This window comes from Mus caroli, unplaced genomic scaffold (genome assembly GCF_978045245.1).
Source record: "Mus caroli unplaced genomic scaffold, Mus_caroli_1 scaffold_18, whole genome shotgun sequence".
Classification (NCBI taxonomy): Eukaryota; Metazoa; Chordata; class Mammalia; order Rodentia; family Muridae; genus Mus; species Mus caroli.
Window position 1 is genome coordinate 8293065 of NW_028227273.1, and position 25887 is coordinate 8318951.

The 25887-nt window shown below is 47.8% G+C and overlaps 1 protein-coding gene across 1 annotated transcript in view; it reads right to left on the reverse strand.

Moving 5' to 3' along the window:
* The window catches only part of Prkce (protein kinase C epsilon), a 481070-nt gene that overhangs the window by 158838 nt on the left and 296345 nt on the right, over positions 1-25887 (reverse strand). The window contains exons 3-9 of the mRNA XM_021186165.3: positions 21196-21355; positions 20107-20141; positions 18729-18814; positions 13437-13566; positions 7088-7230; positions 4539-4635; positions 1820-2019 (exon numbers count right to left, since the gene is read on the reverse strand). Coding sequence (XP_021041824.1) covers positions 1820-2019; positions 4539-4635; positions 7088-7230; positions 13437-13566; positions 18729-18814; positions 20107-20141; positions 21196-21355 — 851 coding nt within the window. The remainder of the gene's footprint in view (positions 1-1819; positions 2020-4538; positions 4636-7087; positions 7231-13436; positions 13567-18728; positions 18815-20106; positions 20142-21195; positions 21356-25887) is intronic.

Genomic DNA, 25887 nt, shown 5'->3' on the forward strand with positions numbered 1-25887 from the left:
ATAGACATTTTTAGAACTAAAGGGTTGAACATTTTAAACATTTCCCGATCTTTTTTTAAAAAAGACTTGTTTATTTACTTATATAAGTACATGTCTTCAGACACACCAGGAGAGGGCATCGGATCCCATTACAGATGGTTGTGAGCCACCACGTGGTTGCTCAGGACCTCTAGAAGAGCAGTCAGTGCCCTTAACCGCTGAGCCATCTCTCCAGCCCACATTTCCTGGTTTTTAAGAGGGCTACTTCAGTGAATAGCGTCTCTGAGCATGGGGCCACTTTCGCCTTCCCCTTCTGTTGGCTTGCTTCCTCTTCGTTGACAAGCGGGAGACATTACCCTGACTCTGTTTTCAACTTGCAGTCTACCTTCCTGGGAGATTTATTTTCCAGTCGATTCTCTTTGTGGGAGAGTTGTCTCCTCTGTCCAGTTATTTGGGGTTGTTACTTCTCCTAAGTCGGTACACATAAGAGACATAAAGACAGGCCTCTTGCTCTCCGCACCGGCCCTCCCTTGCCTGCTTCATGACAAGCTGCTGCTATCTTTTCTTACTGAACAGAACCTCTTTATCTTTGTGTACTTAATCGTGCCCCGTGTTTGCCTTTACGGTTTTATCCACAGTGCTGCAGGTAAAGACACAATTTCTTCCCCTGAGGGCTTATGGGGAGTCTGGTTTCTTGGCATTTTGCCTATCAGTTGGCGTTTTCAAATAGTCGAAGGTCATTCTCCTTCCTGGGGACTTTGAAGAATGCTATTCCAATGTGGCTGTCAAAGTAAACGAACATAACCCAAGGAACTTGGGAGGGTGCGGATTCTGTCACCTACAAAATACAGCCTATGTAAAACGGGCTCCAAGCTGCTTGCAATGGTGTGATTTTGCCTAAGAAGCCAGCTAAGCGCTCAGAGTCTTCAGGACCCCTATCCTGTCTACCTTATGTGCAGACCTGGGAGTTCTGACCATGCTCAGTTCCCTAAAATCCTGCTCAGATTCAGACCTAGCCCTGCTCATAGCCTAAGCCAGAGTCACACGTCAACCAGAGGCCTGGGGTCTGTTTCTTATTAAGCTAGTTTTTAAAGAATGTGATCGATTCAGCAGTTGCCACCCGAGGAAATTTCAGTAACCTCCCTGCCAGGTGATCTCAGGACAGATAGGGCAGGTGAGTGCCCGCAGAGGCAGGCCCTGTGCCTGAGGGCTTCATGGAGCCTTCCCTCAGAATGGCCTTGGAATGGTGAATTAGGCCTTTTGCTCCTGGCTGCTTCCCAGAGCCCAGCACAAATGAGAGAACCTGACCACTACACCAGGCACGGCATTAAGACAGACAAGGAGATAGAGAGTCAGATGTCTGAAATGCCCCTCATTTTTCTGGGCTCTGTGCATTTTGCCAGGCCCATCACTGAAGGGCACAGCCCCACAAGGCATAGGGTGCAGCAGAGATCTGGGGAAATGCCCTCAAGGGCAAAGGCCGGGATCCACTACACAGTTATCCAGCTCTCCTCTCACGTGGAGAAGAAGAGCAGAATGGTTAGCAAGCACCAGGAAAATCAGTTAAGGACATTCAGCTTCTAAAGTCCTACACAGGAAGGTTTGTTCTGAACCTGGAGTCCACCAAGGACAGACGCTCAGAGTTCATGCTTAAGGTTTTCCTACTGAGAAAGTGGGATTTCACATGGCTCTCTCCCTCCCTCCCTCCCTCCCTCCCTCCCTCCCTCCCTCCCTCCCTCCCTCCCTCCCTCCCTCCCTCCCTCCCTCCCTCCCTTCATCTTTGCCTCTTCCCCCATTTGATAAATGAGAACAACTGAATCCTACGGAGGTGCCCACAGACCTTGCCAAAGCTGCCTTTGCCCAACACCTTGATGAAGTTGAACTCATCCAGCCCCAAGCGCTTGGCCTGGCCTGGCCGGACTTCCCCGTTCTCCCCGGGGCTTGCCAGCTGGCCATCGGTGGCCGACGACGCTCGGTGCTCCTCTCCTCGGTTGTCAAATGACAAGGCCTTCCGGATGTTGTTTTCAAGTTCTTTTAGTTCTAGGACCAAAGGTAAAAAGGAACTGGATTAGAACACACCTCATGAGCCATTTACATTAAGACTCAACCTTCAGAACCCATGATCATCCTTCATTTCTTCGTGGTGGCAGCAGATCCAGGGGCATCCTGTAGGTTCCTCCATCTGTCTAACACGTTTCTTTCAGTACCTAATGTACAACAAGGCGTCAATCTGCAAAGGTGAGGACACAGTTCCTGAACTGTTGGGACTTTTTGCTACCAAAGGCCTCTGAAGGCCTAGCAACCGTGTCCATAATTTCGGTGTGGTGAGACAACATGTCTTCCCTGAATCTCTGCAGACTCGGGGGCAACAGGCACCCTTCCCTTCAACTTTCCTTTGAAGATGAGAACACTCAGAAGCCACCCTCACAGGCGGTCCTGGTGACAGAATCACTCACTCACTCACTCACAGGGGCTGTGAACTAGAACCAAAAGAACTTGAAAACAACATCTAGGAAGCCTTTGTTTTACTAAACGCCTTTACTTAGCCTTGAGGTTGGCTTTATTCTGAGTACTTGCCCCACACGAAGCTACCTAATAGAATGAGCCACACAGGCTTATCATTAACAAAGGTTAGTTTCCCACAATGGCATGCCACAAACTTATCTCTGCTGGGTCAGGAATTCCGCAGTACAATTTCTCAACTACGAGATAGTCTTGTGGCCTTCTGGAGTATGTGACCTAAATTACCTGGATGACAGTGCTGGGTGGCCCTCTGACCCTTTCTATATGAAGAAGGTCTTTTATGGTTAGACATTCATTCGCCAACATGAGTACTCATCTGTGTAGTATGGGTGTCCTGACATGATCCTACTGTAAAAGACTCTCATGAGTAACAGGGGTTACAGACGGTGACAGAGCATTTATTCCTTGGAATGAAGACAGGTCAGTGAGCAGCACCTCTGGAGAGGAAGATCTCTGCTTCCTTTCCAGAAGGACTCGAGTCCTAAGGGCCCATGCAGGGGATCTGGAGTGAACTCATAACGGGGTGGAAGGACAACAGCCAAGCCCGCAGACAGCCCTGCATGACAGACTCAGAAGTTCTGTAGCTCACTCACTCCAAGGTATGATTTTTGTCCCGCTGGGAAGGCCTTAGTTGTTAAGAGCATCTTGGAAGGTAGAACTCAGGTGTCTGAAGACCCCAAAGTTCAAAGAAAATGGCTTTCTGAATTCTTACCGAAGAGGAGAAACAGTTTCTCGCTCACCTCAGTTTTGTGATATGTTACATATCCTTTAGTTCTCGTGTGAGGCTGGGAAGCATGGGACCTGCCTGGATGGCACATCTGTCCGAATAAAGCCCCAAGAGGCACAGCAGACAGCACGCCAGGCAAGAGCCAGGCCTGGAAATCAGGGGTATGTCACTCTACCTAGGTCTGTTATCATTGGACCCCATCTCTTTGAGGTTTCAGGACATTCTGTCTTAAACGGGGAAAAGCTGAAAATGTCTGACTGGCCCAGGATAGGATCTCTAAGCTGATTACTTTGGGAGGGATGGAATCTCTTTTGGAATGAAGTAAAGACGCAGAAAGTGAAAGAGGCTGGAAGAGGAGCTGAGATGGACTAATCTATAGTCTCAAGACTGGTGAAGGGCCACCGAAACGGTCCTGCTCACTCCTGAGTAAGAAGCGCTGTGTCACAGTGATGACCTCCAATGAGGAGTTCATTGTTCAGGAGAGGCACAGGCCAGTCCTGGACACCAACTTGGTTCTGGGCCTCAGGACAAGCACTTTCAATGCTGAGCTCCCATTTCTTAGCCTATTACCTGGTATAGAGCTGATGTGGGTAAAATATTAGCAATAACACCTCAGAAAGGGCCACAGAGAAGGGCACCACCATACAGTGAGGTCATTCCACCTTGTGGAAGCATGCAGCTCTTTCCGGGGATGTTTGGGACCCATTTGTCACCATAAGGGGAGGTTTCAGACAGAAGTCCTTGCGTAGTTCTAGCATCTCAGATTCCATAAATGTATACCCACTATGCGTGCGCACAGAACTTACTGTCTTAAGTCTATTTAGTCTGAAGGGAAGAGAGACATCAGAGTGTAGGCAGAGGAGAGTCGGGCCTAGGGCTGACTCCCCCTGCTTCCCAAATTTCATCTATTTACATCTGTTCATTCAAAGAATAGGAGAAGAGACATCATCCCTAAATCAGCCTGATCTCAAATCTTGGGGTGCCACCATTAATGGGGAGGGCTGGAAGGCAAGTATACGGACATGTCTAGGTCCAGCCAGAAGGATGGCACGGTGAGCAAAGGTCTGGGACCTCTCGTCCCAGTAACAGACTGCATCCCACACATGTGGGCCTCCCGCTAACCCTAGGCTGGAGGGAACAGAGGCGAGCACTCCTGCGTAGCGCCCTCAAGAAAGCCTTGTAAGCCTGCAAGAGCAACTACTGCCATATCAACAAGGAAGTAGTGTGTGGGGACCTGCTGGTAGGAGTGCTGGCTGCACTGAACAGCAAGTGACAGGGGTCATTGGTAAGAGGCAAATCTGAGTCTCACCCTGGTCACAAGGGGAGGTGGGCGCTGACTTGGATCGGTCGTCTTCAGATGGGGAGTTTCCAGAAGCAGGCTGTGGGGACTCAGCACCAGCAGCGAGCTAAAGAGAGCAGAGGGCGGGAGAATCGTCAGAGAGAATGCCTGTGTTATCAAAAGCACTGAGACACCGTACAGACGCTCAGACGTGCAGCAGTGTCCCATCAGATGGAGAGCAGGTGCTTAAGGATTCATGTGCCAACTGAATGGAAAAACAAAACAAAACGCGAAAGATCTCCACTGCCTCCTCAAATATTTATCCTTGTCAAAGACAGATGGCCTCTAAAGCCAAGCTCTGCTCCAGTCTTTCCTTGACACCTCACACACATCTCTCCCCATTCCTCACTCCCAACCCCACAATATCCATATAGTGCAAGTTCGACCAGCTCTACTCTGTTTGGTATTTACTCAATGGTCTTATTCACCTTTATATCAATGACAGCACCTGCAGGTTATATTGTGTGGGGTTCTCTCCTTAGACAGACTTTCCAGTACTGTCACTGCTCCTCGTAGCTGGCATAACAGGCGCTCATTAATATTTTTAGATGTCATTTAAACCCATTAGCACATTTTAGTGGAAGAATCTCAGTCACATTTGTCCCCTGGGATACCGCTGGCAGGTCCCGCTTAAGTGCCAGTATGGATCTAGAGTTCACAAGAATTCCGGCTCCCTCTGCTCTTAGTCTTCCCAAGGGTCTTTTCTAGCAAAAGGTCTGAGACTCCTGCAAAGACCGTCTAGCTTCTGACCAAGGCTATGTCTCTCCCCTCTCTGTCAGGTCAACAACTGAAGCTTCCCCTCAGGACTGTCACTCAGTGGAGATCGCTGGGTGATAACTCCTGGGCGCTTTCTCTACCTGTTCTTACATTTCCCAGCCGGTCCTTTCTCATCACGAGTCCACAAACTTAAGTCTCCAAATGTAAGTCAGTGGACAGCGCCTTGTCACCGGAAGCACAGCCGGTGTGGATACAGGACAGAAGAGTCCTCTTGTGACAGAGCCTGTCCCACTTCTGCAGAGAGAAGCCATTCCTCCGACGAGGACTTTCTCTGGCGCTCATCCCTGGTGCAAGGCACCAGAGGCCTAGCTAAGCCTGCCTCTTTAGGGGTCCTAGTTTTACTGGCTAGTGTCACAGTGGCTTTGCAATTCCAGTGCCTTGGGGCACCAAAAAAAGTGTTTTGCTTTTTTTCCCCAGCAGGATTCACAGATCCTAGAGAAGCCACGCAATGTTTAAGACCTCACAGTTACTGGGGAGAGGGTAGTTTCTTCGGGGCTTACAAAACAGCTTTGTTTGTTGTGAAGACATAAGAGAGAGTTAAAAAGATGAACGTTGTCTCCCCATCAGTGGGAACCACGCTTTTCTGGAGGCATGAAGGAAAGGACACAGGCATGTTCAAAACCAAGAAGAGTGGGAAATGTAGGCTCCTCTGAAGGGACTTCAGGCCAAGGGTAGAGCAAAGGCCAGGAGGCACCTAGAGACACACTTGCTCCCCTAGAATACCACTTTTGCTATTTGTAGGACACCTGGCAGGTGGGGCCACTCCCTGGCCACCCACAGCAGCACTGTCTATTCTGACAACGTGGCTCTGATCCTCCTTATAACCTGCTTTCCAGAGGCCTCTAAAACTTTCTAGAGCGGGCACTAGGGCTGAAGCAGAGCCAGCTCTGTTTACATCCGTAGGCTTTGACTCATCAAAGAACAAATTAGAAAAATACAACTCTTCCAAATGACACTTAGAATGTCATATGGGTAAATGGGGCTTTGGTCTCTAAGGAAAGGCCATGCATTCTTCAGTCGATTTCCTGACCAACTCAGTGCTAGATGAGGGAGCCAGCTCCTCTGTGTGCCCAGGTCTCCTCAACACCAGGGCCCAGATTCGGACACTAAGTACTGCAGGACAGCTCTGGTAGCAGCTTAGTCTGCTTCCGTGCCTAAAGCAGCAGAGATCCCAGGGAACTGGTGGGAGTTGAATGACCCCGAGACCATCAGAAGACATGGATATTTACATTACAATTCATAGTGGTGGCACAGTTACAGTTATGAAGTAGCGATGAACAATTCTATGGGTGGGAGTCACCACAACATGAGGAACTGTATTAAAGGGTCCCCGCACGAGGAAGGCTGAGAACCATTGTTCTAGAGTGTCAGGTTTTTTTTTTTTTTTTTTTTTTTTCTAGAAGGGACTTCAAGATCCTCATCTCAAAGCTTGTTTTCTCTGGTGAGCTTTTTATTCTGTTGTGTTCCTGACAACTGAACTCCGGTTTCATGGACACGAAGGAAGAGACTCTAGCACTAACACCCCTAACCCACACATAGCTCTTAAGGCTTGCTTTGCCATCTGCTTCCTCCGATTTTGAAGTGTAATGAGCCTTTCGTGTTATCTGGCCTCTTTCTACAAACACATGCTATTTTTGAGTAAGGTGCTGATCCTAAACCCAGGAATCTCCCACCCTCACGTAAGGATACCCCCAGAAGCAGGCCTGGAGAGACCTCCGAATAATCCACGTTGTCTTCCTTACCTTTTTCCTCCTTTGGCCACTGTTGGTGATTTTGTCTGGAGTAACACCGAGGTCAGCCAGCACTTTGGCAATTCCTCTGGCGTCTACCCCACAGTTGGGAGCCACGTTGGTCTCACATCGCCGGTGAACATTCATTTTGCAGACTGTAAGGGAGACATAGACAGCCAATGCTCACGCCCCAAACATGACCTTTACCAAGTTACAGAAGGAACGTGCTCACTTGGAAGAGGTTGGAAAATGAAGAAAAATAAAAACAGATAAAACCACCGCCTATCCCATTAGAGAGAACTACTGTCATCCAGCAGCCACCTTGCAGAGAATGTCCAGAAGATGAGGGCTCTGGGTGTTTCTCCCTGCCGCTTTCCCTGCACACACGAAGAACAAGCAGCAGGCACATTTACACTTCCTTTAGGCCAACAGGAAGCTGCCTCTGCAAGAACCAAATTATTTTCACTGACCCAAATGATTCTAGGCCCAAATAGATGCATGCCACATATGTGGTCTACCCGCTGCTCTGCTGTGGGTCACATGATATAGGGAGCCCCCCTGGTAATCACAGGAGACACTCAGCCAGCTTCCAACAGGGCCAGAGAAAACCCAATGGCCCTGAAATAGGCCAGAGAAGAAATACCTTCCTTGAGCTTTACTCCTGGGTTTTATCAGCTCCTAACAAAACCATTCTAATCACCCCATTCTGCCGGAGGGGTTTGTACTCCATAGGCACAAGCTACCTATAAGACACCACAGAGCATTCACTGCCAGTCCTTTAGCCTAGAAGATCATATCTGGTTATCAAGAAAAAATACAAAACATATAAAAGAGTTTGAGGAGATGGAGCAATGGATCTAGACTCTGACATAGCAAGGATGTTGGAACTTTCAAACTGGGCTAATAAGCTTTAACAGACTCTGAGGGTATAGCTCAATGGTAGAATACTTGCCTACCTACTAATGCATAGGGCCCTGGGTTCCATCTTGGATGGTGGGGATGGGGGGGACAGTTTAAGGAGACCTGTCCCTTCAAGGATTCCACTACTTTCCAAACCAAACTGTGGCCCGAGCCTCTGACACAAGGGCCAGGGGACGATGTTTAAAATCCAAACCGTCACATGGGTATGATGACAGTGACTGTTTTACTCATAAGACCCCAAACCGCAAAGGACGTGATGCTAGCACACGGCAGCTCAACTGTTACAAGTGTCCTGGTATATTGCTAGTTGTTGTTATCAGCCTCTTACTGTACCTACATTCATAATTGCAACTCTGACACATGCATAAGAAAGGAAGAAACACGGCACACATAAATTTAATATTTGCAGTTTCCAGTGTCCAAGGGAGCTCTTGGCCGTATCTCCTGCCACTTCCTTTAGAGGGAATCTGCTTCTTTGTACCACAGTATATTAACCAGATACAGATAGTTTTAGAACAAGCATAGCCATCGTATTAAAAGAGGGGCAGTGATAAACGAGCCGGCTCACCAAGGAGATAAAATCCCTGGTGCGTATGCACCTAGCAAGAAAATGTCAAAATGTACCTGATTAAAAAAAATGAAAACAAAAAAACAAAAAAAAACTGGATGGCCTCACTATTAGATTCAGAGACTTCAATACTCCTCTACCAGACAGGAAAAGACTTGAAGACAGAAAATCCCCGAGGTCATGGTTAAATGCTGCAGCTATATCAATAACATGGATAGACCTGAGTCCACTGACTTTCATCCAACAGAAAGACACACACTGTCTGCAGCACACAGAAATGTCCCTTTGTATACACCACATGCTGGACCATAAAAAGCCATAAAAATCAAACTGTTTTAGAACTGTTGTGACTTTACATCCTAGCCTGCAACAGACCATCAGATGAGGTGTACATGGTTACAATTGGATCCAGGAGCTGCAGTACGAGGGGGGTAGCTGTTCATGAGGAGCAATTGCTATAGAGGCCTCTATTACTGTGCTCCAGCTCTGGGGCTATAAGCATGTTGGGTGCTAGGCCAGTGAAGTCAGGAATGGCCCAGCGCTTCCAGATGGTCAGCGGGCTTTAGAACCAAGGCTAGGCTGTGTCTGCATAGTGGGTCTGAGGCTGGGGTTATCATGGTGGCAAAAGCTCCAGGCTATTGGGGCCATCGAAGCTGGGAGTATCACCAAGCTACCTATCCTGCCCCCACTAAAACACCTCTTTCCATACCACCACATTAAGAACCCAAAACAACTGTACTACAACAACCAGGGCATCTACCTGGGAATTCCCCATAATAGCTGGATGGCTAAGGCCCAGAAGGGTGATGATTACAACAAACTACAGCTTTCAGAAAGGGAAAGTGGGCCAGAGAGATGGCTCCGCCTTTAGAGGCTATGCTCACAACCAAACTGACAATCTGAGAGGACTCGTGTCTTCAGAGCAGTGCACATGGACTGTTACGTTGCTATGGAGGAAGGTGAGCGGACCCTGACTCCTCACAGAAGCTGGAATTCTAAGGGAACACAGGAAGTTCCAAGAAGCAGACACCGGGCTGGAGTCGGGCAGTCTTGCTCCAGGCATGAGCTCCAGATCAGCGGAGGTCACTCTGTAGGACTGTGAAAGCTGTATGTCTACATTTTATTCCAAATAGTTGTGTAGCATTTACACGATTTCTGATTTCAGACCACAGCGGTGTGGAACTAGAAGCCGGTAACAGAAAGATAACTGGAGAATCTCAAACCAACTAACGAGGAAGACAAAGGAAGACTCCCAGGGGGAAGCTGATTGATATGGAAGGGACAGCTTTATCAAATTTGATGAGATGCAGCCAAAGCATGCTTAGGGGGAACTTTGTAGCACACAATGTGAATGTATTAGAAAGAAAAGGTCCCTAAGTCATCTAAGCAACTAGAAACTAAGCGTCTAAGAAACTAGAAAAATGTACAAATTACATCCAGGATAAGGATAAGATAAAAACGCATCAAAATCAACTGGATTATAAATGCAGTCAAGTGAGAAAGAGCTGTTTGGTTTTGTTCACCAGGAAGGAAGGGGGAGGAGGAGGGGAGGGAGAGAGAAAAAGAGAGAGGGGGGAGAGGAAGAGGGAGGGAGGGAGGGGAGAGAGAGACAGAGAGAGAGAGAGAGAGAGAGAGAGAGAGAGAGAGAGAGAGAGAGAGAGAGAGTGATACTACTACACCATTCTATTAATATTAAAACGCACAAAATTTAAAACACTGTCAATATCCAATCCAATACTGGTCAAGACGTAAGATATAAAACCCTCGTTCACTGCTAGTTCAAGGGTGGAGGAAGACCAGCACGCACTGCCATTTTAGCTATTAGACAACTCAGGTGCCGCTAACCCTGAAAAAGTTCTCTTTACCATAGAATCCAGCAAGTATAAATCGGAGGTTCTCCTTATACCAAAATCAGTTGAAAATTTACTTCTACACCAAAAACCTGCCCGTGGATGTTTTCGGCAGCTGTTTTCATAATCCTCCGACACAGGGGACTGCCTTCTATGCCACAGGGCTGGATGCATGTCATGTAGAACTGTCTCATCTCACAGATCTTCTGATGCCCACCATAGGCCTCAATGGAAACTGTGGACTTCGCACGATGGTAGCATGTTGGCGCAGGTCCACCAGTGTTAACCAGTGGATCACTCTGGTGTGGAACACTTATGGTGGGGCCTATGCATGTGTGGGGGACAGGGATCTATGGGGGACTCTACACTTCTGCTCTGCTTTGCTAGGAGACCCAAACGTCCCTACAAAGTCCCGGCCTGGACTGGGCACAGCATAGAGGCTCCAGCTGAATGGATGCCTCAGGATGAAGGAAGGCAACGTGGGAATAGAAGTTTTTTCAGTTACACAACCAAACAAGAAAACTCTACCATAGCCCTCTGGGTCTGGACCAGGTATCACTGAGAAGGCCTGAGCATGCTCAGGCAGAACATATAGTCCAGGACACTTTGCCTCTGTTTGGCTTTCCACCTCTCCCCCATCAGCAAGTCAGCAACACCCAACTCTCTGTCCTGCCTGCCCAGCAACACTGGACAACACTCCCTTGCCCAAGAGCAACTAACTTGCCTGTTCAGTTTTACTGGGGCGCCCTCTGGTGTTTAAACGTCAGATCTGTCCTTCCCCAGGTTGGATTTGGGTTGGTAGGCTAGTGAACTGGTGGTTTTAAAGAGGACTGTGCCTCAGACAACTTGAGGAAGAGGCAGAGAAAGGACTTTGAGAAGCCTAGTTCTGGGACAAAGCTGGCTGGGCATAGGGGTACTGGGTGACTGAAGTACCCACAGGCTCCTGGAGGCTGTGGTGACACCAGGAAGACACAGACCAAAACATGGAGTGTGCCATTTGTGACCTAATGAAACCTGAGTGACATTCACATGAAGCAACACACACACACACACACACACACACACACACACACACACACAGAGGACTATGAGGAAATACCAAATAATGCTGTTAGCCCCAAACTGCACCCCACACAGCCCTGAACTGCCTGATAACAATTCATTTGCACTGGCTTCTTAAAGATGAAAATATGCCCAAGTAAACAAGTCACTTTGCCTTGGTGGGGCTCTTATTCATTTTAAAGAGCCACTATCACTCTGTCACCTAGCTTGTATTCCTGGTGAGCTGAGCACCCAAAATATGCAGGTGGGACTGCAGCAGCAGGGCCATGCTAGACCAGTCTGGGATTTGGGCACAGGGACCTGCACAGTCTGTATTATGCTCTACTATTATGCTCTACTATCTGGTGTGTGTGTGTGTGTGTGTGTGTGTGTGAGAGAGAGAGAGAGAGAGAGAGAGAGAGAGAGAGAGAGAGAGAGAGACGGGGTGGGGGTGGGGTTCTCTGTGTAGCCCCGGCTGTCACGGAACTCGCTTTATAGATCTAGGCTGGCTTTGAATTCACGGAGATTGGCCTGCCTCTGCCTCCTGAGTGCTGGGACTAAAGGCGTGCGCCACCACTGGACTTGGATAAAATCTTAAACGCATATTCACTGCTGGTCTCTACTTTCCCTGCTCTCACACAGTGCTTGGTGGGGTGGGGTGGGGGTGTATTCCTACCAATCTTTGCTGCTTCCCTCCTACCCATGTGGTCCTTCCTTCCTGTGCTCTTTGCAGCTTATGCAAGAATCAACCATCTCAGGCCCTAAAGGTCCATCCTTGACTCTCCTCTCCTCACACCTGAGGCCCTCGGGCTGAGGGTAATATCTTCTTTACAGCTACTCCTACCAATCATTGGAAATGCTAAGCTGACTCAGCAAGAATGGCCAGCAGCATGATGGCTCCCTCAAGCTAAACAACCCATCACCAGGTCAAATTTGCCATTTTGTCCCCAGCCCTGGCCTTCCTCCCACAGCTGCTCTTCCACAGAGCGTGCCCTTATCTTCATGGCTGGTCTAGTCACTCCAGACTGTGAATTCGCCTGCTTTAACATTGTTATTCTCCTTTATTTTTACAGCAACCATGATTTACAATGTCTTAGCAACATCCCTTCGGTGATCAGTGTGTCCATACCCCGCTTATTTCCTTATATGGCATTTATTAAAAGATGGTTATGATTTATTCATATAATCAGGACAGAAAATAAAACTTAATTTAAAACCACTCTCCATGTAAACATCTTACTTTGCTCACGGTTGTCTAAGACTGTGGGCACACTGGATCATGTGCATAACGAGGCCCTTTTTTCAGGCTCTTTGAATATGTTTCCACGTGTCACGTTGGTGTGCTATTCCTGCACACCAGCACGCTCACTGGAACAGACACGTGGGAGATGGCGTAGCAGGAGCAGAGCGGGGGAACCCGAGATAGGGGCTCCGTTTCTATGACTAAGCCATGGGGCATGAGCATGCTACCTTATTTCTGAGCCTCAGTTTCTGCCATAGGGATGTAGTCATCTATGCACAGCCCCTGGAGGATCAGTAAGATTACAGGTGACAATGCCCTCGTGTGACATTCTTCAAGAGCCAACTCCAAGCAAAGGCTGGAGAGAGAAGTCCACCAGCTTATACCTATTCCTTCATTAATCTTCAAAAACTATGCCCTCCCTCTCTGGCCAGTGCCTCTTTTCATTATATCTTCCATTTTGTTTCTCCTGGGCTGCAGCCACTTTATGAGGCATAGCCACGTCTTCCTTGTCACGTGTCCTCCACACTCCTGGCCACTTTCTTCCAAGAGAGGTCTTAATGGGAAAACAGTCAAGAGACAATGGCTTATCAAGGGTACGTGGCCAATTCCCCAGCCAAATCTGGAACCCACTCTAGAAAGAAACGCTACGGGGACAGAATGCTTTTTTTTTTTTTGCGAAAGGGAAAATGAAGGGAGGGGGGACTGGATCCTGGGCTGAGGGGTCGGGAAGAGACTCACCTTTACACTGCAAGCCCTGCCGCAAGAGGCCCCAGAGCAGGGACCCACAGTGGTCACAGAACGTGGGGACCTTGTAGTTGTGGATCCCGAACTTGTGGGGCATATTGACGCTGAACCGTTGGGAGCCCACCTGCAGGAACAGGAAGACACACTGTCAGCACTCATCTCCTCTGGGGAGCTCACTGCTCCCTGGGTTCTCTGAAGGCACAAACCACTGCAGGCCCCTGAAGGGAACCTCTCCTCTGGCCCAGCTTTCCCTTCCTAATTCACAGGCAAGACGAGGCTGCTTCCCATGTCTGCTCCAAGACTTCAGGCCTCTACATGATCATAACAGGCAATTAGCAGTGAGCACCTCACACTGAAGTCGGTCACAAGACATCCCTGGGTGCCGTCAACATGGCTTTGTTGCACAGAGGTCTAGCCTGGAAAAGAGAAGCTTCCAGCAGCTTAAGATGAAATCCAAGACCCCATAAAGTAGCACATATATTCTGCACAGTATGGAGGATGAAGATGGCGAATAGATCGATGGCCACAGGACACTCAGTTAGACACTACTGCCTTAAACTCTCCCACCACCATAGCGGGTGGGGCTACTGGTTCCTCAGCTTCGCTGACAAGAAAATGAAAGTGCTGTGGGATTCAGAACCATGCAAGAGATGCAAAGACAGGCCCGAGTGCCCATGTGTGCAATTTCAGAGCTCTGGGTTCTAATCAACTCTGCTGCTACTTGCTCATTTGGTGAAAAGGAGAAAGGTGTGGGACAGAATAGACTGAGAGGACATTGAACAGAAACTCAAGTGTCCGGGCAGTGGCTCAGCTCTGGGTGTATGGGCAGTGGCCCAGCCTTGGGTTTCCAGGTTCCCTGGAACCTCAAGACTGCTTATTTGGAATATAAGGACAGTTTTTCGTCTCCACCTGATGTCATAGGAGAGTGAGGTCTGCAAACTAATGGAGAAGTGACGGGGACATGAAGATTTCTACAGAGCTGAGAGTCACCAATCAGCACTGTTTACCTTCTCGAGTCTCCTCAGAACCTCCCGAGAGCAACTCCCTGCCCACCTGGTGAGGCAGCCACGTGAACCGGCCCTTCTGAGACAGGGCAGGAAAGCCTGGGAAGAAAGATGCGCTTCTGACCCTAGGAACCAAGGAGGGGGTAGTGCGTAGGGTGCCTTAGATCATCAGCTGACTGTGGCATGGAAAGGTCCCCTTGGCGGACTCAGAGACAATGAGAGCTGGACACAGACACTGATCTAGGTGCAGATATGAAGCCATGCCTATGGTGTCCCCCATTATCCAGCTCCCAGAAATGGTTGGTCCTCCCATGTAGCCAGAATGCTACTTATACCTCTCTCATCTATGGGCATCCATTAGGGTCCTGTCAGAGTACAAGTATCCCCAGGGCTACTGAGAAGAATTGTGTCCACCCACCTTAGATTCATGGCGCACGAGTGTTGTGTGTGTCAGTCACACATGTTCCTTTCTGACTCCTCAGATCTGGTGAGGTCACTGTCTACTCTATTCCTGCAGTTCTCATATACGGTCGACATATATGAGAAGAGAAACTAACCGACGAGGAATAATTTTTTTTTGTTTTGTTTTGTTTTTTTGTTTTTGTTTTTCGAGACAGGGTTTCTCTGTGTAGCCCTGGCTGTCCTGGCACTCACTTTGTAGACCAGGCTGGCCTCGAACTCAGAAATCCGCCTGCCTCTGCCTTCCGAGTGCTGGGATTAAAGGCGTGCGCCACCACGCCCAGCTTAGGAATAATTTAATAAAGGTATGAGTGGCAGACCAAGGTGAAGCGGTAGGGAAAGTTGACCCAGGTAATCGGGAGGCCAACGGGGTTGGAGACAGCTGTACGGATCTCAACTGGGACCAACAAAGATTCCCAGCTATCAGAACAGTGAGAAGATAATGAGATGGTGAGAAACATCTCCAAGAACACGCCAGAGTCATATGGAGAAGCAAACCCCAAGACAACACACTCACAAGTAGATATGTCCATGGGAGTATGTGTGCGCATATAGAAGAGAATTGCAAGATTCAAAAAAATCAGACAAAAGCCAAGGCATCAGGAAGACACGGCATTCCTGTTTACTGCACCAGCAAGGAGTACGCAGACTGACACAAGACAAGCAACTGGGCAAGCGCTCATGGTGGGAAAGAAGGCATCCAGGGCACCTGACATCACCAGAACACTTTGTTTTTATTTGAGCTGGAGTCTTTCTGTGGAGCCCCATCTGTCTTCAAACTCTCTATTAAAGCAGAGCATTTTTGAATAGAGGATGTTGGAAATGAAGCACTTGGAACGGCAAGTGTTTGTGGTGTTTGTGTGTGTGTGTGTGTGTGTGTGTGTGTGTGTGTGTATCTACACTGATTATACTACTAAAGCTAGTGACTCGAAGGGATGAGTTAAAGACTCGTCACCTGACGAAAGTCCAAGCATGCTGGACTCCAGAAGCACAGGGACCGTCCATGGTGGAGACACCAGGACGGGACCAACCCCACCCTTCTAAGAAACTCCATTCTTGACACCTTGACTATTTGTCTCTGGGGATGTGGACCACATTTAGGAGCACTGCCTCTCTGGAGACATCACTGCTCAATCTGTTAGGAAAGATAGAAGGAAGCATCCGGTACCAGATGTAAGTGGCAGCTCTGTGCTTCCAATCTGAGCTCTGAACTGTGCAAAGCCCAGAGTCTCGTGAGCCGTGTCCCTTCCACACAGTGAGGGAAAGCCTCAGAAACCTGAGGTTCCCAGACCATGAGGCCTGTGAAGACTGTGGAGTCAGGGTTCATGTGTTCTTTGCTGCCACTGGACAGGGTCCAATGCCTGCCATGCAGGAAGTGCCCAGTAAATAGTCAACAGAATGTCCACGGGAAGGAAGTCGGGCAGTAAAGCGCGTTATCTCCCTCTCCATCTTCATGTGAAAGCAATGACAGTAACCATCTACTGCAGGTTATGCTCCGAGGTCAAGGGTCAGGAGAAACAGCTGCTGGGTCGTAAGGTATTCTTCCTTCCTTGAGATGGGTCTCGTATATCCCAGGCTAGCTTTGACCTCGCCATGCAGCCAAAAATGACCCTGAACCTCTGTCCTTCTGTTTCTATCTTCCTAGTGTTGGGATTTCAGGTGTGCAGCGCCGTGCTTGGGTTATGTGCCAAGGGTTGAACCTAGGGCCTTCTGCATGCTAGACGCTCTACCAACTAAGCTCTATTGTCATCTCTAGATTTCACATTTAACCAGGCCAACAAAACAGCGCCCCCCCTGCACACAGCTGTGGGACCATGCCTTAGTCTACTCTTGGGAGCAAAGAAGGCTCCCCCGCAGCCTTGCCCCTTGCTGCTTTCAGCAGCAACACGGAAGCAAGAGGAGACTCAAGGACAGAAAAGGTCCTGGATTCAAAATTCCCATTTGGCTGACATGTTTTCAGAAGTAGGTAGGAATAAATCACTTTGGGGACTCAGAATAAAGCCAGGTGTCTAGTCCTCCCGGGGTTCCTCTGACCTAATTCTAGTGACTTATGACTATAGGATGCCTATTACACCAGGAATTATCAGAAGGACACCTTTGAAATTCCCGTTCTGGCACAGATGACCTCTGTACTCTTCAGTACACCTGCCATCTCCCCCAGGGAGGTCTTCTAGCCTACTAATAGGCCCGCTATCTGGATGAGCGCTTCTCAACCTATGGGCCAAGACCCCCAGGGGGCCAGGGAGGGGGTGGTTTCTAAAGATCCTTTTATATCGGTCACACGAGACCCCTGAAAAACACAGATATCTACGTTACAATTAGCAAAAGTGGCAAAGCTACAGTTATGACTTAGCAACAAAAATAATTTTATGGTTGAGGGTCACTGCAACATGAGGAACCGAATGAAACAGTCACAGCCTTAGGAGAGTTGGGAAGCACTAATCCTGAGCCTTAGGGGACACCTGGATCCCCTGTGTAATTCCACATTCCCAGAGCTCTAGAAATTTCCTTAAAGCCAATCTGACCCCGGTTTCTAAGCTAAGAGACAGGGAGTCAAGGCTCAAGCTCTAAGACAGACCAGACCACCTGAGTCTGAATGCAGCCAGCTCTCTCTCATAGTAGCTGTGTCTTGGGCAAGTTTTGTGACCACTTCAGTGCTTCCTAGGCTCTCTGCGGTTAGATGATGATAGCCATACCGGCTATGGCATTGAATCATATGTGTTCAAGTGCTTCTGAGCCAGGGCACAGTAAGTGCTCAATGACACTATTCTAATCTCTATCTTCTAAGCACCCTTGGATTGTTCCTTCCACTCTGGTACTACTGAACACCTCATTAAGGGTCGGCTCCTGCTGTGTGTTGATGACTGACTGCACATGGACTTATCACTGGGTCACTTCAGTGTTCCGATGAGGTAATGAAACAAGACTCTCCATTTCAAAACCAGGCATAGGAGTGCATGCCTTTAACCCCAGAACTTGGGAGGCAGAAGTGAGTCGATTTCTAAGCATTATAGGCTGGCCTGGTCTACACAATGAGTTCCAGGACAGCTGGAGCTCCATAGAGACCCTATCTTAAAGATGATAGATAGATAGATAGATAGATAGATAGATAGATAGATAGATAGATGATAGATAGATAGATAGATAGATAGATAGATAGATAGATAGATAGATAGATGATGGGTAGATAGATGATAGATAATAGGTAGATAATAGATGACAGATAGATAGATGATAGCTATAGATAGATGATAGATAGAGGTGATAGGTAGATATAGATAGAAAGATAATAGACGATATAGATAGAGAGATATGATAAAGATAGATAGATAGGTTAGATAGAAGATAGATAGATAGATATAGATAGATGCTAGATATAGATAGATGTTAGATAATAGATGATAGATAGATTAGATAGATGATAGATAGATAGAGATAGAGAGATGATAGATAGATAGATAGATAGATAGATAGATAGATAGATAGATAGATAGATAGATGATAGAGATAGAGAGATGATAGATAGATATTGAGATAGATAGATAGATAGATAGATAGATAGATAGATAGATAGATAGACCCCACATTTCCCTCATGATCCCTCAGCTTTAGCTTCACTGGGTAAACTAAGTGTTGTGCTCATGCAATCGATGATGCTTGAAGCCAGCAGGCAGGGGCCAACTCCCTTCATTTTTGCTCAACACAATGAAGACAACTGCAGGAGCTCAGAGAGATAAGGCTCCCGTGGGGGTCACATCAGGGGCAGACAAGGGAGAGGCTGATAAGGAAGAAGGCACAGAATCCCAGCACTGTAAATATTTACCTCGTCAGGGGTTTCCTGTTTCTTCAGCCCAGCGCACTTTGTAATAATGAGCTCATGACATCGCTTGTGGACAACGCAAGTGCAAACTGTCAACGACAAAAACAGAAGAAGCTTGACCGATGACCGGGGCCTGCCAGATCCCACCCTGAGATCTAATCAGGTCTCGGTGGAGACACGACCAGAGCCGTGCCCTTTCTGTCAATGTCCGAACCTAAACGAATGCCCTCCTCAAGCCTTGAATGCAAGGTCTCAAAAATGCACTGCCACTGGGACTATGGGGCTTCCTGAGTGTGGAAGGGTGAAAGCGATGCCCCAAGGGCGCTGGAAGCTTTGAGAAGGTTACCCAGCTGTCCTGCTGCCATGGCCAAGGTCAGGGACCACCCTCTGCCCAGTCCTCCACCGAGCCCTCACTATTGAAGGTTCTGTACTGTCCTTCTCACACAGGGCCATGACACAAGGACTCCTTGGGGTGCCTGGGATGGAGCATACAATACAGGAGTTCTTGGGCTTTGAAAAATAATCCGCTTTATGATCACCATGTGCCAAACTTTAAAAGTTCCACTGAACTTAGTTAAGCCCACATAATGTGGCCTATAGCTCTGGCTGCAGGGTCACGGGGCAGCGCGGCTCCTCCTCAGTGGTTAAAGGAGGTAACTGTGTGCATGTATACTTTCACAAACAATAGCAGCCATTAGCAGAGCCACTTCCAAGTCCTGCTTAAAGTAAGACTTAAGTTCAATCCTGAAGGGCCAACCTGTCCTCCCCATTCTCACCAGAGAGAAGTCTGGACATCACTGCATCTCATTCTACCTCCCTGTGCAAATTGGCCTTCTCCATGATAGCCAGTTAGCTAGAGAAATGCAATCCCCAACACCTCAAGTAAGCCACAAGTGCTTAATAATGATTCCAAAGAACAATCATGGAGAGATTCAGCACGAAGCATCAGGGCTACCAACAAGCTGGCGAGAGAGTACCTTTCGGAGATCCTGGGAAGGGGGATTGGCAACGCAATAGACCCCCAACAAGACAGGTGACTCCAGTGACCCTCTATTCAAGTGTTACATCTATGGGGGAGGGGAGGGAAATCAAAGTACTGCTGCCTTCTACCACTGTGGCCAAGATGCCATGGCAGGGGGTACTGCGTGGGATGCCAGGAGACAGGCAGTGCTTTGGTGGCATGTGTCATACATGCATAAGAGTGATGGCCAGGCAGTAACACAGTAGACAGGCCTCTCTAAGACACCCTCTTAGAGAGGGTGGACAATGGAAGTATCCAAAGGCTCTAAAGGTTTCCGATCTATTGTGCACCTTCTAGAAGGGATTATAACCTTAAACCAACCATGGGTTCCAAAAGCTAAGTTCATAAAAGACCTCTTACCTTGACATTGATACCCCTGTTTTCCTATGACACCCCTGCAAGGAAGAAGACAGAATTTTACTAGGGCGAAAGATAAACACACAAAGCTACCCACTTCTGGCCATTACCCATGCTGTGCTGAGTGCTCTGGGGTCTGCTGAGCGGTGTAATTTCACTACCATTTGCAGGGTTAAGAACACCTTCCAGAAGGCCCTAGGGACAGCCTCACTTTGGAGCAGGTACAGGGCTGCTGCCTGTATCAAGCTTTGGTTTTCTGTACAAACACTCACACCAGTTGGGGTAGCAACGTTCTAGAAAGTCACAAGCAATCCTCCTTGCTCTAGGCAGAAGCCAGTCAACTAAAACACCCCCCTCCTCATGGGTGAGAAGGTGATTCCCCCAATCCTGGCACCAGGACATGCTTACAGAGTGCTCTGTGATGGGAGATAAGGCCTGAGGTTGGTTGACATATACCCTGGGCATCCCAAAGCCTGTCAAGGATTATGGGCAGTCTGTCGTCAGGACCAGGGGCTCAATCAACCATTAAAAAGGTTCCTTCTACGGTCACAGCAGGGTTCTCCTGGCAAGGTTAGTTAGCCTGGAAACAGCGTAGTCCAACCTACTCATCCATAGCCCTGCCTCACTGTACCTAAAACTCACATGTCTGCTGTCTGTCACACTGGGACTTGAGGTCTGCCTTTTAAACCTTAAAATCAGAGTTCTAAAAAATGATGACAAAATTACTATATAGCCAGCTCCTAAAGTTATATACAGTGCTCTCGGACTTGTATTAGAGAAATCACTCCTTTGTTTCAAATTAAAATATGATGCTTCTGTCTGGAAGAACATTACTTCATTCATTATTTGTTTTCATGGGAAAATCTCAATTTCCCCACCCCTACCCCCTTACTGTGCAGCTCTGGCTGACCTGGACCTGCTATGTAGATCAGGCTGGCCTTGAACTCAGAGACCCACCCTCCTGAGCACCAGGTTCAAAGGTGTGCACCACCATCCCTAGAAGAAAGCCTCTCTCCTTCACATTAGCACCTTTGATTGAGCTTCACTCTCTCCCACTCCACGCCTAACACCCTCCCTTCTCCAGGGACTTACCAGATGAAATCTCTGCAGTGGGAGCAGTAGGTGGGTTGCCGTAAGTAGGTGGCCATGAACTTGTGGCCATTGACCTGGTGGACCCTGCGCCTGACAGCCCCTTGCCTCTTCCTTGGCCGCATACGCTCCCTGAACACTCGTTCTTCATTGTCTTTGGGGGCTGCAGAAGACACAAGCAGAGAGGAGGACGGTGGCGTTAGTGCACCCCAACACTGACCTTTGGGCAGAGGTGGGTTGAGTGTGTGTGTGTGTGTGTGTGATGGTCTGAGGAGTCTCAGTGATCAGATGAAGGAAGCGAGGGCCCTGGGTGGGCAGAGCCAGAATTCACATACAATATTTTTTGTTTTGTTTTGGGTGTCTGTATATGTTTATGTTGAGACAGGATTTCTCCTGTGTAGTCCTGGCTGTCCTGGAACTCACTCTATAGACCAGGCTGGCCTTGAACTCAGGGTCACACCTCTCACCTGCCTCTGCTTCCCAAGTGCTGTGATGATAGGCATGCACCACCACGACCCTAGAATTCATGTGCATCTTGTCATGTCTAGCTACAACCTATGGCCCATCAAACCACACTGCTCCCAGCTGTTCCACTCCCTCACGATCACTTTGCTTGACCCACACAGCTTGAGGGTCTAGGGGGTCAAAATGTCTAACATTCCAATCTTAGCACACGTTTAGGTGATGTGATCATGGACAATAGAGTAAGACCCACTATGAGTCTCTGCTGGCATCTCTCTCAATAAATGGGGGCTGCACTGCTGCCCTCATGGGGTGAAGTCAACTAGTTATTTTCAGATACCTCTGTGAGGGGTGATGGATACTGGTGGGAGGTTGTGTAAAGCTATGAAGTCAAACAGGAGGCATCTGTGATGATCAGGAAGACTGCCAAGGGTCGCTCCTGCACACGGGGTCCGTCTGAATGGAACTTGCTTGGAAATTTCTACTACTTCAGCCACAGAGCACATCTGCCTTGCTTTTTAAGTTACATTTTATGTCAAATGTATTGGGAAGTCACAGGCCATGGAGGATCAGACATGCAATCCTACCACCCAGGAGGCCAAGGCAAGAGGGTGGCTGGAAACTCGGGGGTCAGCCTAGGCTACAAAGCAAAGCTGCCTCATTCTAGGTGGTCAACTAGGAGTACCTGGAGAAACTAGGATTACTAGAAAGAGATCACTGCAGATAGGGGACACCTTCTGGGGAAAGAGAGTGTGTGGTCACTGAGGGGGAAAGCTTAAGCCAAAAGCCAAGTGTGAAGATCGGGTAAGGGAGCAGGGTGCAGAGTTAGCCAGGGGGAAGGATGTATGAAAAAGACCTTGTGGCATGGACACCTGCTATCTCTTTTCATGTTTGTCTGTCTGTCTGTCTATTTATAGAGAGAGGGGGAGCTTGAGAAGAGGTAGCAATGAGAAGAGAGGAAAAGAGAAGGAATTATGATGGTGCCTCTCTGTCTCTCTGTCTCTCTCTCTGTCTCTGTCTCTGTCTCTGTCTCTCTCTTTCTCTCCCCCCCCCCGTGTGTATGTGTTATTAATAATTAAAGAAGAAGAGGTCAGAAATTTAAGAGGCAGCAGGAAGGAGACACGAGAAAAGATGGAATGGAGAGGAGGGGGTAAATGATTCTCAAAAATGTAAAAATATTTGCAGGATAAATATGAAAGATACGCTCAGTAGGGATTTTTAAAATGTAAAGCAGAGCATTACCGATGCACCACGGATGGACCATTTCATACCTAATAAGGCTACAGCTTTGTTTCCACATGATAGTGTGTGTTACCGGCATGCTATGGGGGAACTGATTTATTCATTTACTGCTAGAGAAAGCGGCACGTGACACACATTTTCAGGAAGCAATATTATAATGCATACCAAGGGCAAACAGATTCACAAAGAGATCTGGCTTGTCAGATCCTTAGGAATTAGCTCTAAGTCAATCACTAAATACAAACAAAAGCTATAAAACCATGGAGTGCAGACGTTCCTCACTGCATGGCTACATTAGTCAACAACCGAGGAAGAACCTATTTAAGATTAATACAGTGGTCTAAAGATGTATTACATCTATAGCAACTCAAAACTATGCACAAACACCGGAGGAACACGGGAAATGTATAGAGCATCCCCACTATAACCTGACCTTGTATCAACCAATAGGCTCAAGAATTATACCATGCTAGAATAATTGGATAGTATCTTTTATAAACTGTTCTCCAGTTTCCTTTTCAAAGGTCCCCCCCCCGCCCCCCGTGCCTAAATCATCAAGTAATGCCCTGGTGCCCTAGTGGTTTGATGTCTCCCTGGCATGAACAGAGGAGCCCTGGAGAGTAGGAGAGAGAAGACATTTCATATCATTAATTTATCCATCCCTTGCTTCGTCCACTCTCCGATTCATAGATAGAGTCTTGCTATGGCCATCCTAGAAGTCTGCTTCTGTAGTCCAGACTGGCTTGCATGCCCAATCTAACCTCTGCTTCCACAGTGCTAAGACCACAGGTGTGCACTACTACACCTGACCACAAGAGGGCAAACTCAAGCAGGAAGTCGGCTTTCTCCCTCTATCTATTGAGTTACATTCCAGAGTCACAGTGGAATTTCTGGTACCCAGGAAAAGTCTTTAAGCTCAGGATAGACACACAGAATAAAAACATTCCCAGGCCCCTAGCCTGGGAAACTGACAAGTCACACAAGGTGTCCCTTAACACCTCCAGCTGGCTGAAGGCTGTTCCCCGCTGTCTCGGGATGCACTGTGCCACACTCAGTGGGCATGATCGCCCCTTTGCCTGGAGGTCCCAGTCAGTTCTCAGAGGTCACGTTTATGACTTTCTCTGCCAGACAGCAGAAAGGGTTTCCAAAAGTTAGAGAGCGACTACCACTTAGTATGAGTACTTGGTGAAACTTTCTGTAGAGACAGAGAACCTGACTGGTCTGAGAGAACAAGAACCCACAGAGGCACGAGCTGAGCGGTAACTATATCTTCAGTAACCCCAAACATTCCAGATATGCCGTCTAACTCCTTTAACTAGTTCATAAACTTCAAATTCCTGGCACCTTTTACAGATTTCCCTGATTAGTTCATAAACTTCACAGTCCGGGTACCTTTTGCACTAGTGAATAGTAAGCAGCCTCAAAGTGGAGAACCATCTCTGAGAGGCTGCAAATGGGCTGATACAAAGAACAAAACGAATTATGTACTATGTGGCTACTAGTCTGTGCATCTAAACTTAGTCAGCCCCCCTCCCCTGGGGGAAGGGATCCATTTCCTTATAGACTTTATGAATACTTGAAACTCACGAAGAGGGCGGCCTGCCACTAAACACTATACTTTTGCTGACAGGCGGGACACTGAAGGATTCACATCTTCAACATCTTCATTGTCCTCTCTCTTTCCACACAAAAGGAGCTCAATAGTAATAATCCTTTAGAGATAGTTTTCACTTTACAAAAACCAAGCAGGAAATTCTTGCTCGTGTCAGGACGTAGATTCCTGGGTGTTTTCAGGCAGTTGTGTGGGAGGGACTATCAAATTCAAGGGTTTACTCTTGCCTGGATCAGAACCAACAGGACCACTGGCCAGTGCTGGGCACTGCTGTCACTGCTCACTGCAGGGCCAGCCCTAAAGCATGCAGGGGCAGTTCTCCAAGCAGGTTGTAGGGGTTTCTTTCTGAGCTCCCTCTGCTGACTCCCCCTTTTTCGAAATATAATTGAAGTGGGTGTCAGGAGATAAGCCAATATCTTTTGCCTTTGTTGCAAACTTGAAATTTCTGCCCAAGTCATTAATCTCTTTCGGTTTCTGTTTTTTGTTGGTTTGTTTGGTTTTGGTTTTTTTGTTTTGTGTTGCATTGTTTTGATTTTTAATCTGTCAAGGGAGAGAGAAGCCATGGCCAGCTCCAACACTGGTCTGGAAGGGACAGGGCTCTGATTCTTAATCTTATTAATCCGACTGGCCCTGGAGTCACCTAGGGACACATCTCTAGACGTCCAGTGAGTCTAACTGAGGTAGCGACTCACAGTGAGCATAGATGACACCAGCCCAGAGGCTAGGATCCAAGATCAATAAAAAAGAACAGGTAATCTGACCACAGACATTCAATGCTGACGCTTGACTGTGGATACAATGTAACCAGTGTGGATACAATGTGACCAGTGTGGATACAATGTGACCAGTGTGGATACAATGTAACCAGTGTGGATACAGTGTAACCAGTGTGATACAATGTAGCCAGTGTGGGTGCAATGTAGCCAGTGTGGATACAATGTAACCAGTGTGGATACAATGTAACCAGTGTGGATACATTGTGCCCCAGTGTGGATACAATGTAGCCAGCCCATGCAGCAGCGCACCACGTCTTCCCACAGTGATAGCATGTTTTCCTTTTAAACTTTGAGCTAAATAAAACAGCACTAAGATACATGGTCCGGTCCAGTGTTAGTCAACCTGGGGCCTGGGGAACACTCAACCTCTGGGAGTTCATTTAAGCTTGCCTTTCCATAGTTCCCCGGTCTGGGCAGACTGACCTGACTGGCAGTACCAACAGGAAGGCAAAAAAACCAACCACACAAAATGAAATCCTGAAGGATTTGAAAAGAGTGGCAGCTCTTATTTTACCATGAGGAAAGTGGGTGCCACTGTTCTCATGACAAGGAGTTTTAAATATTAAGTAAATATTTATGTGGCACCAAAGATATACCCTGCAT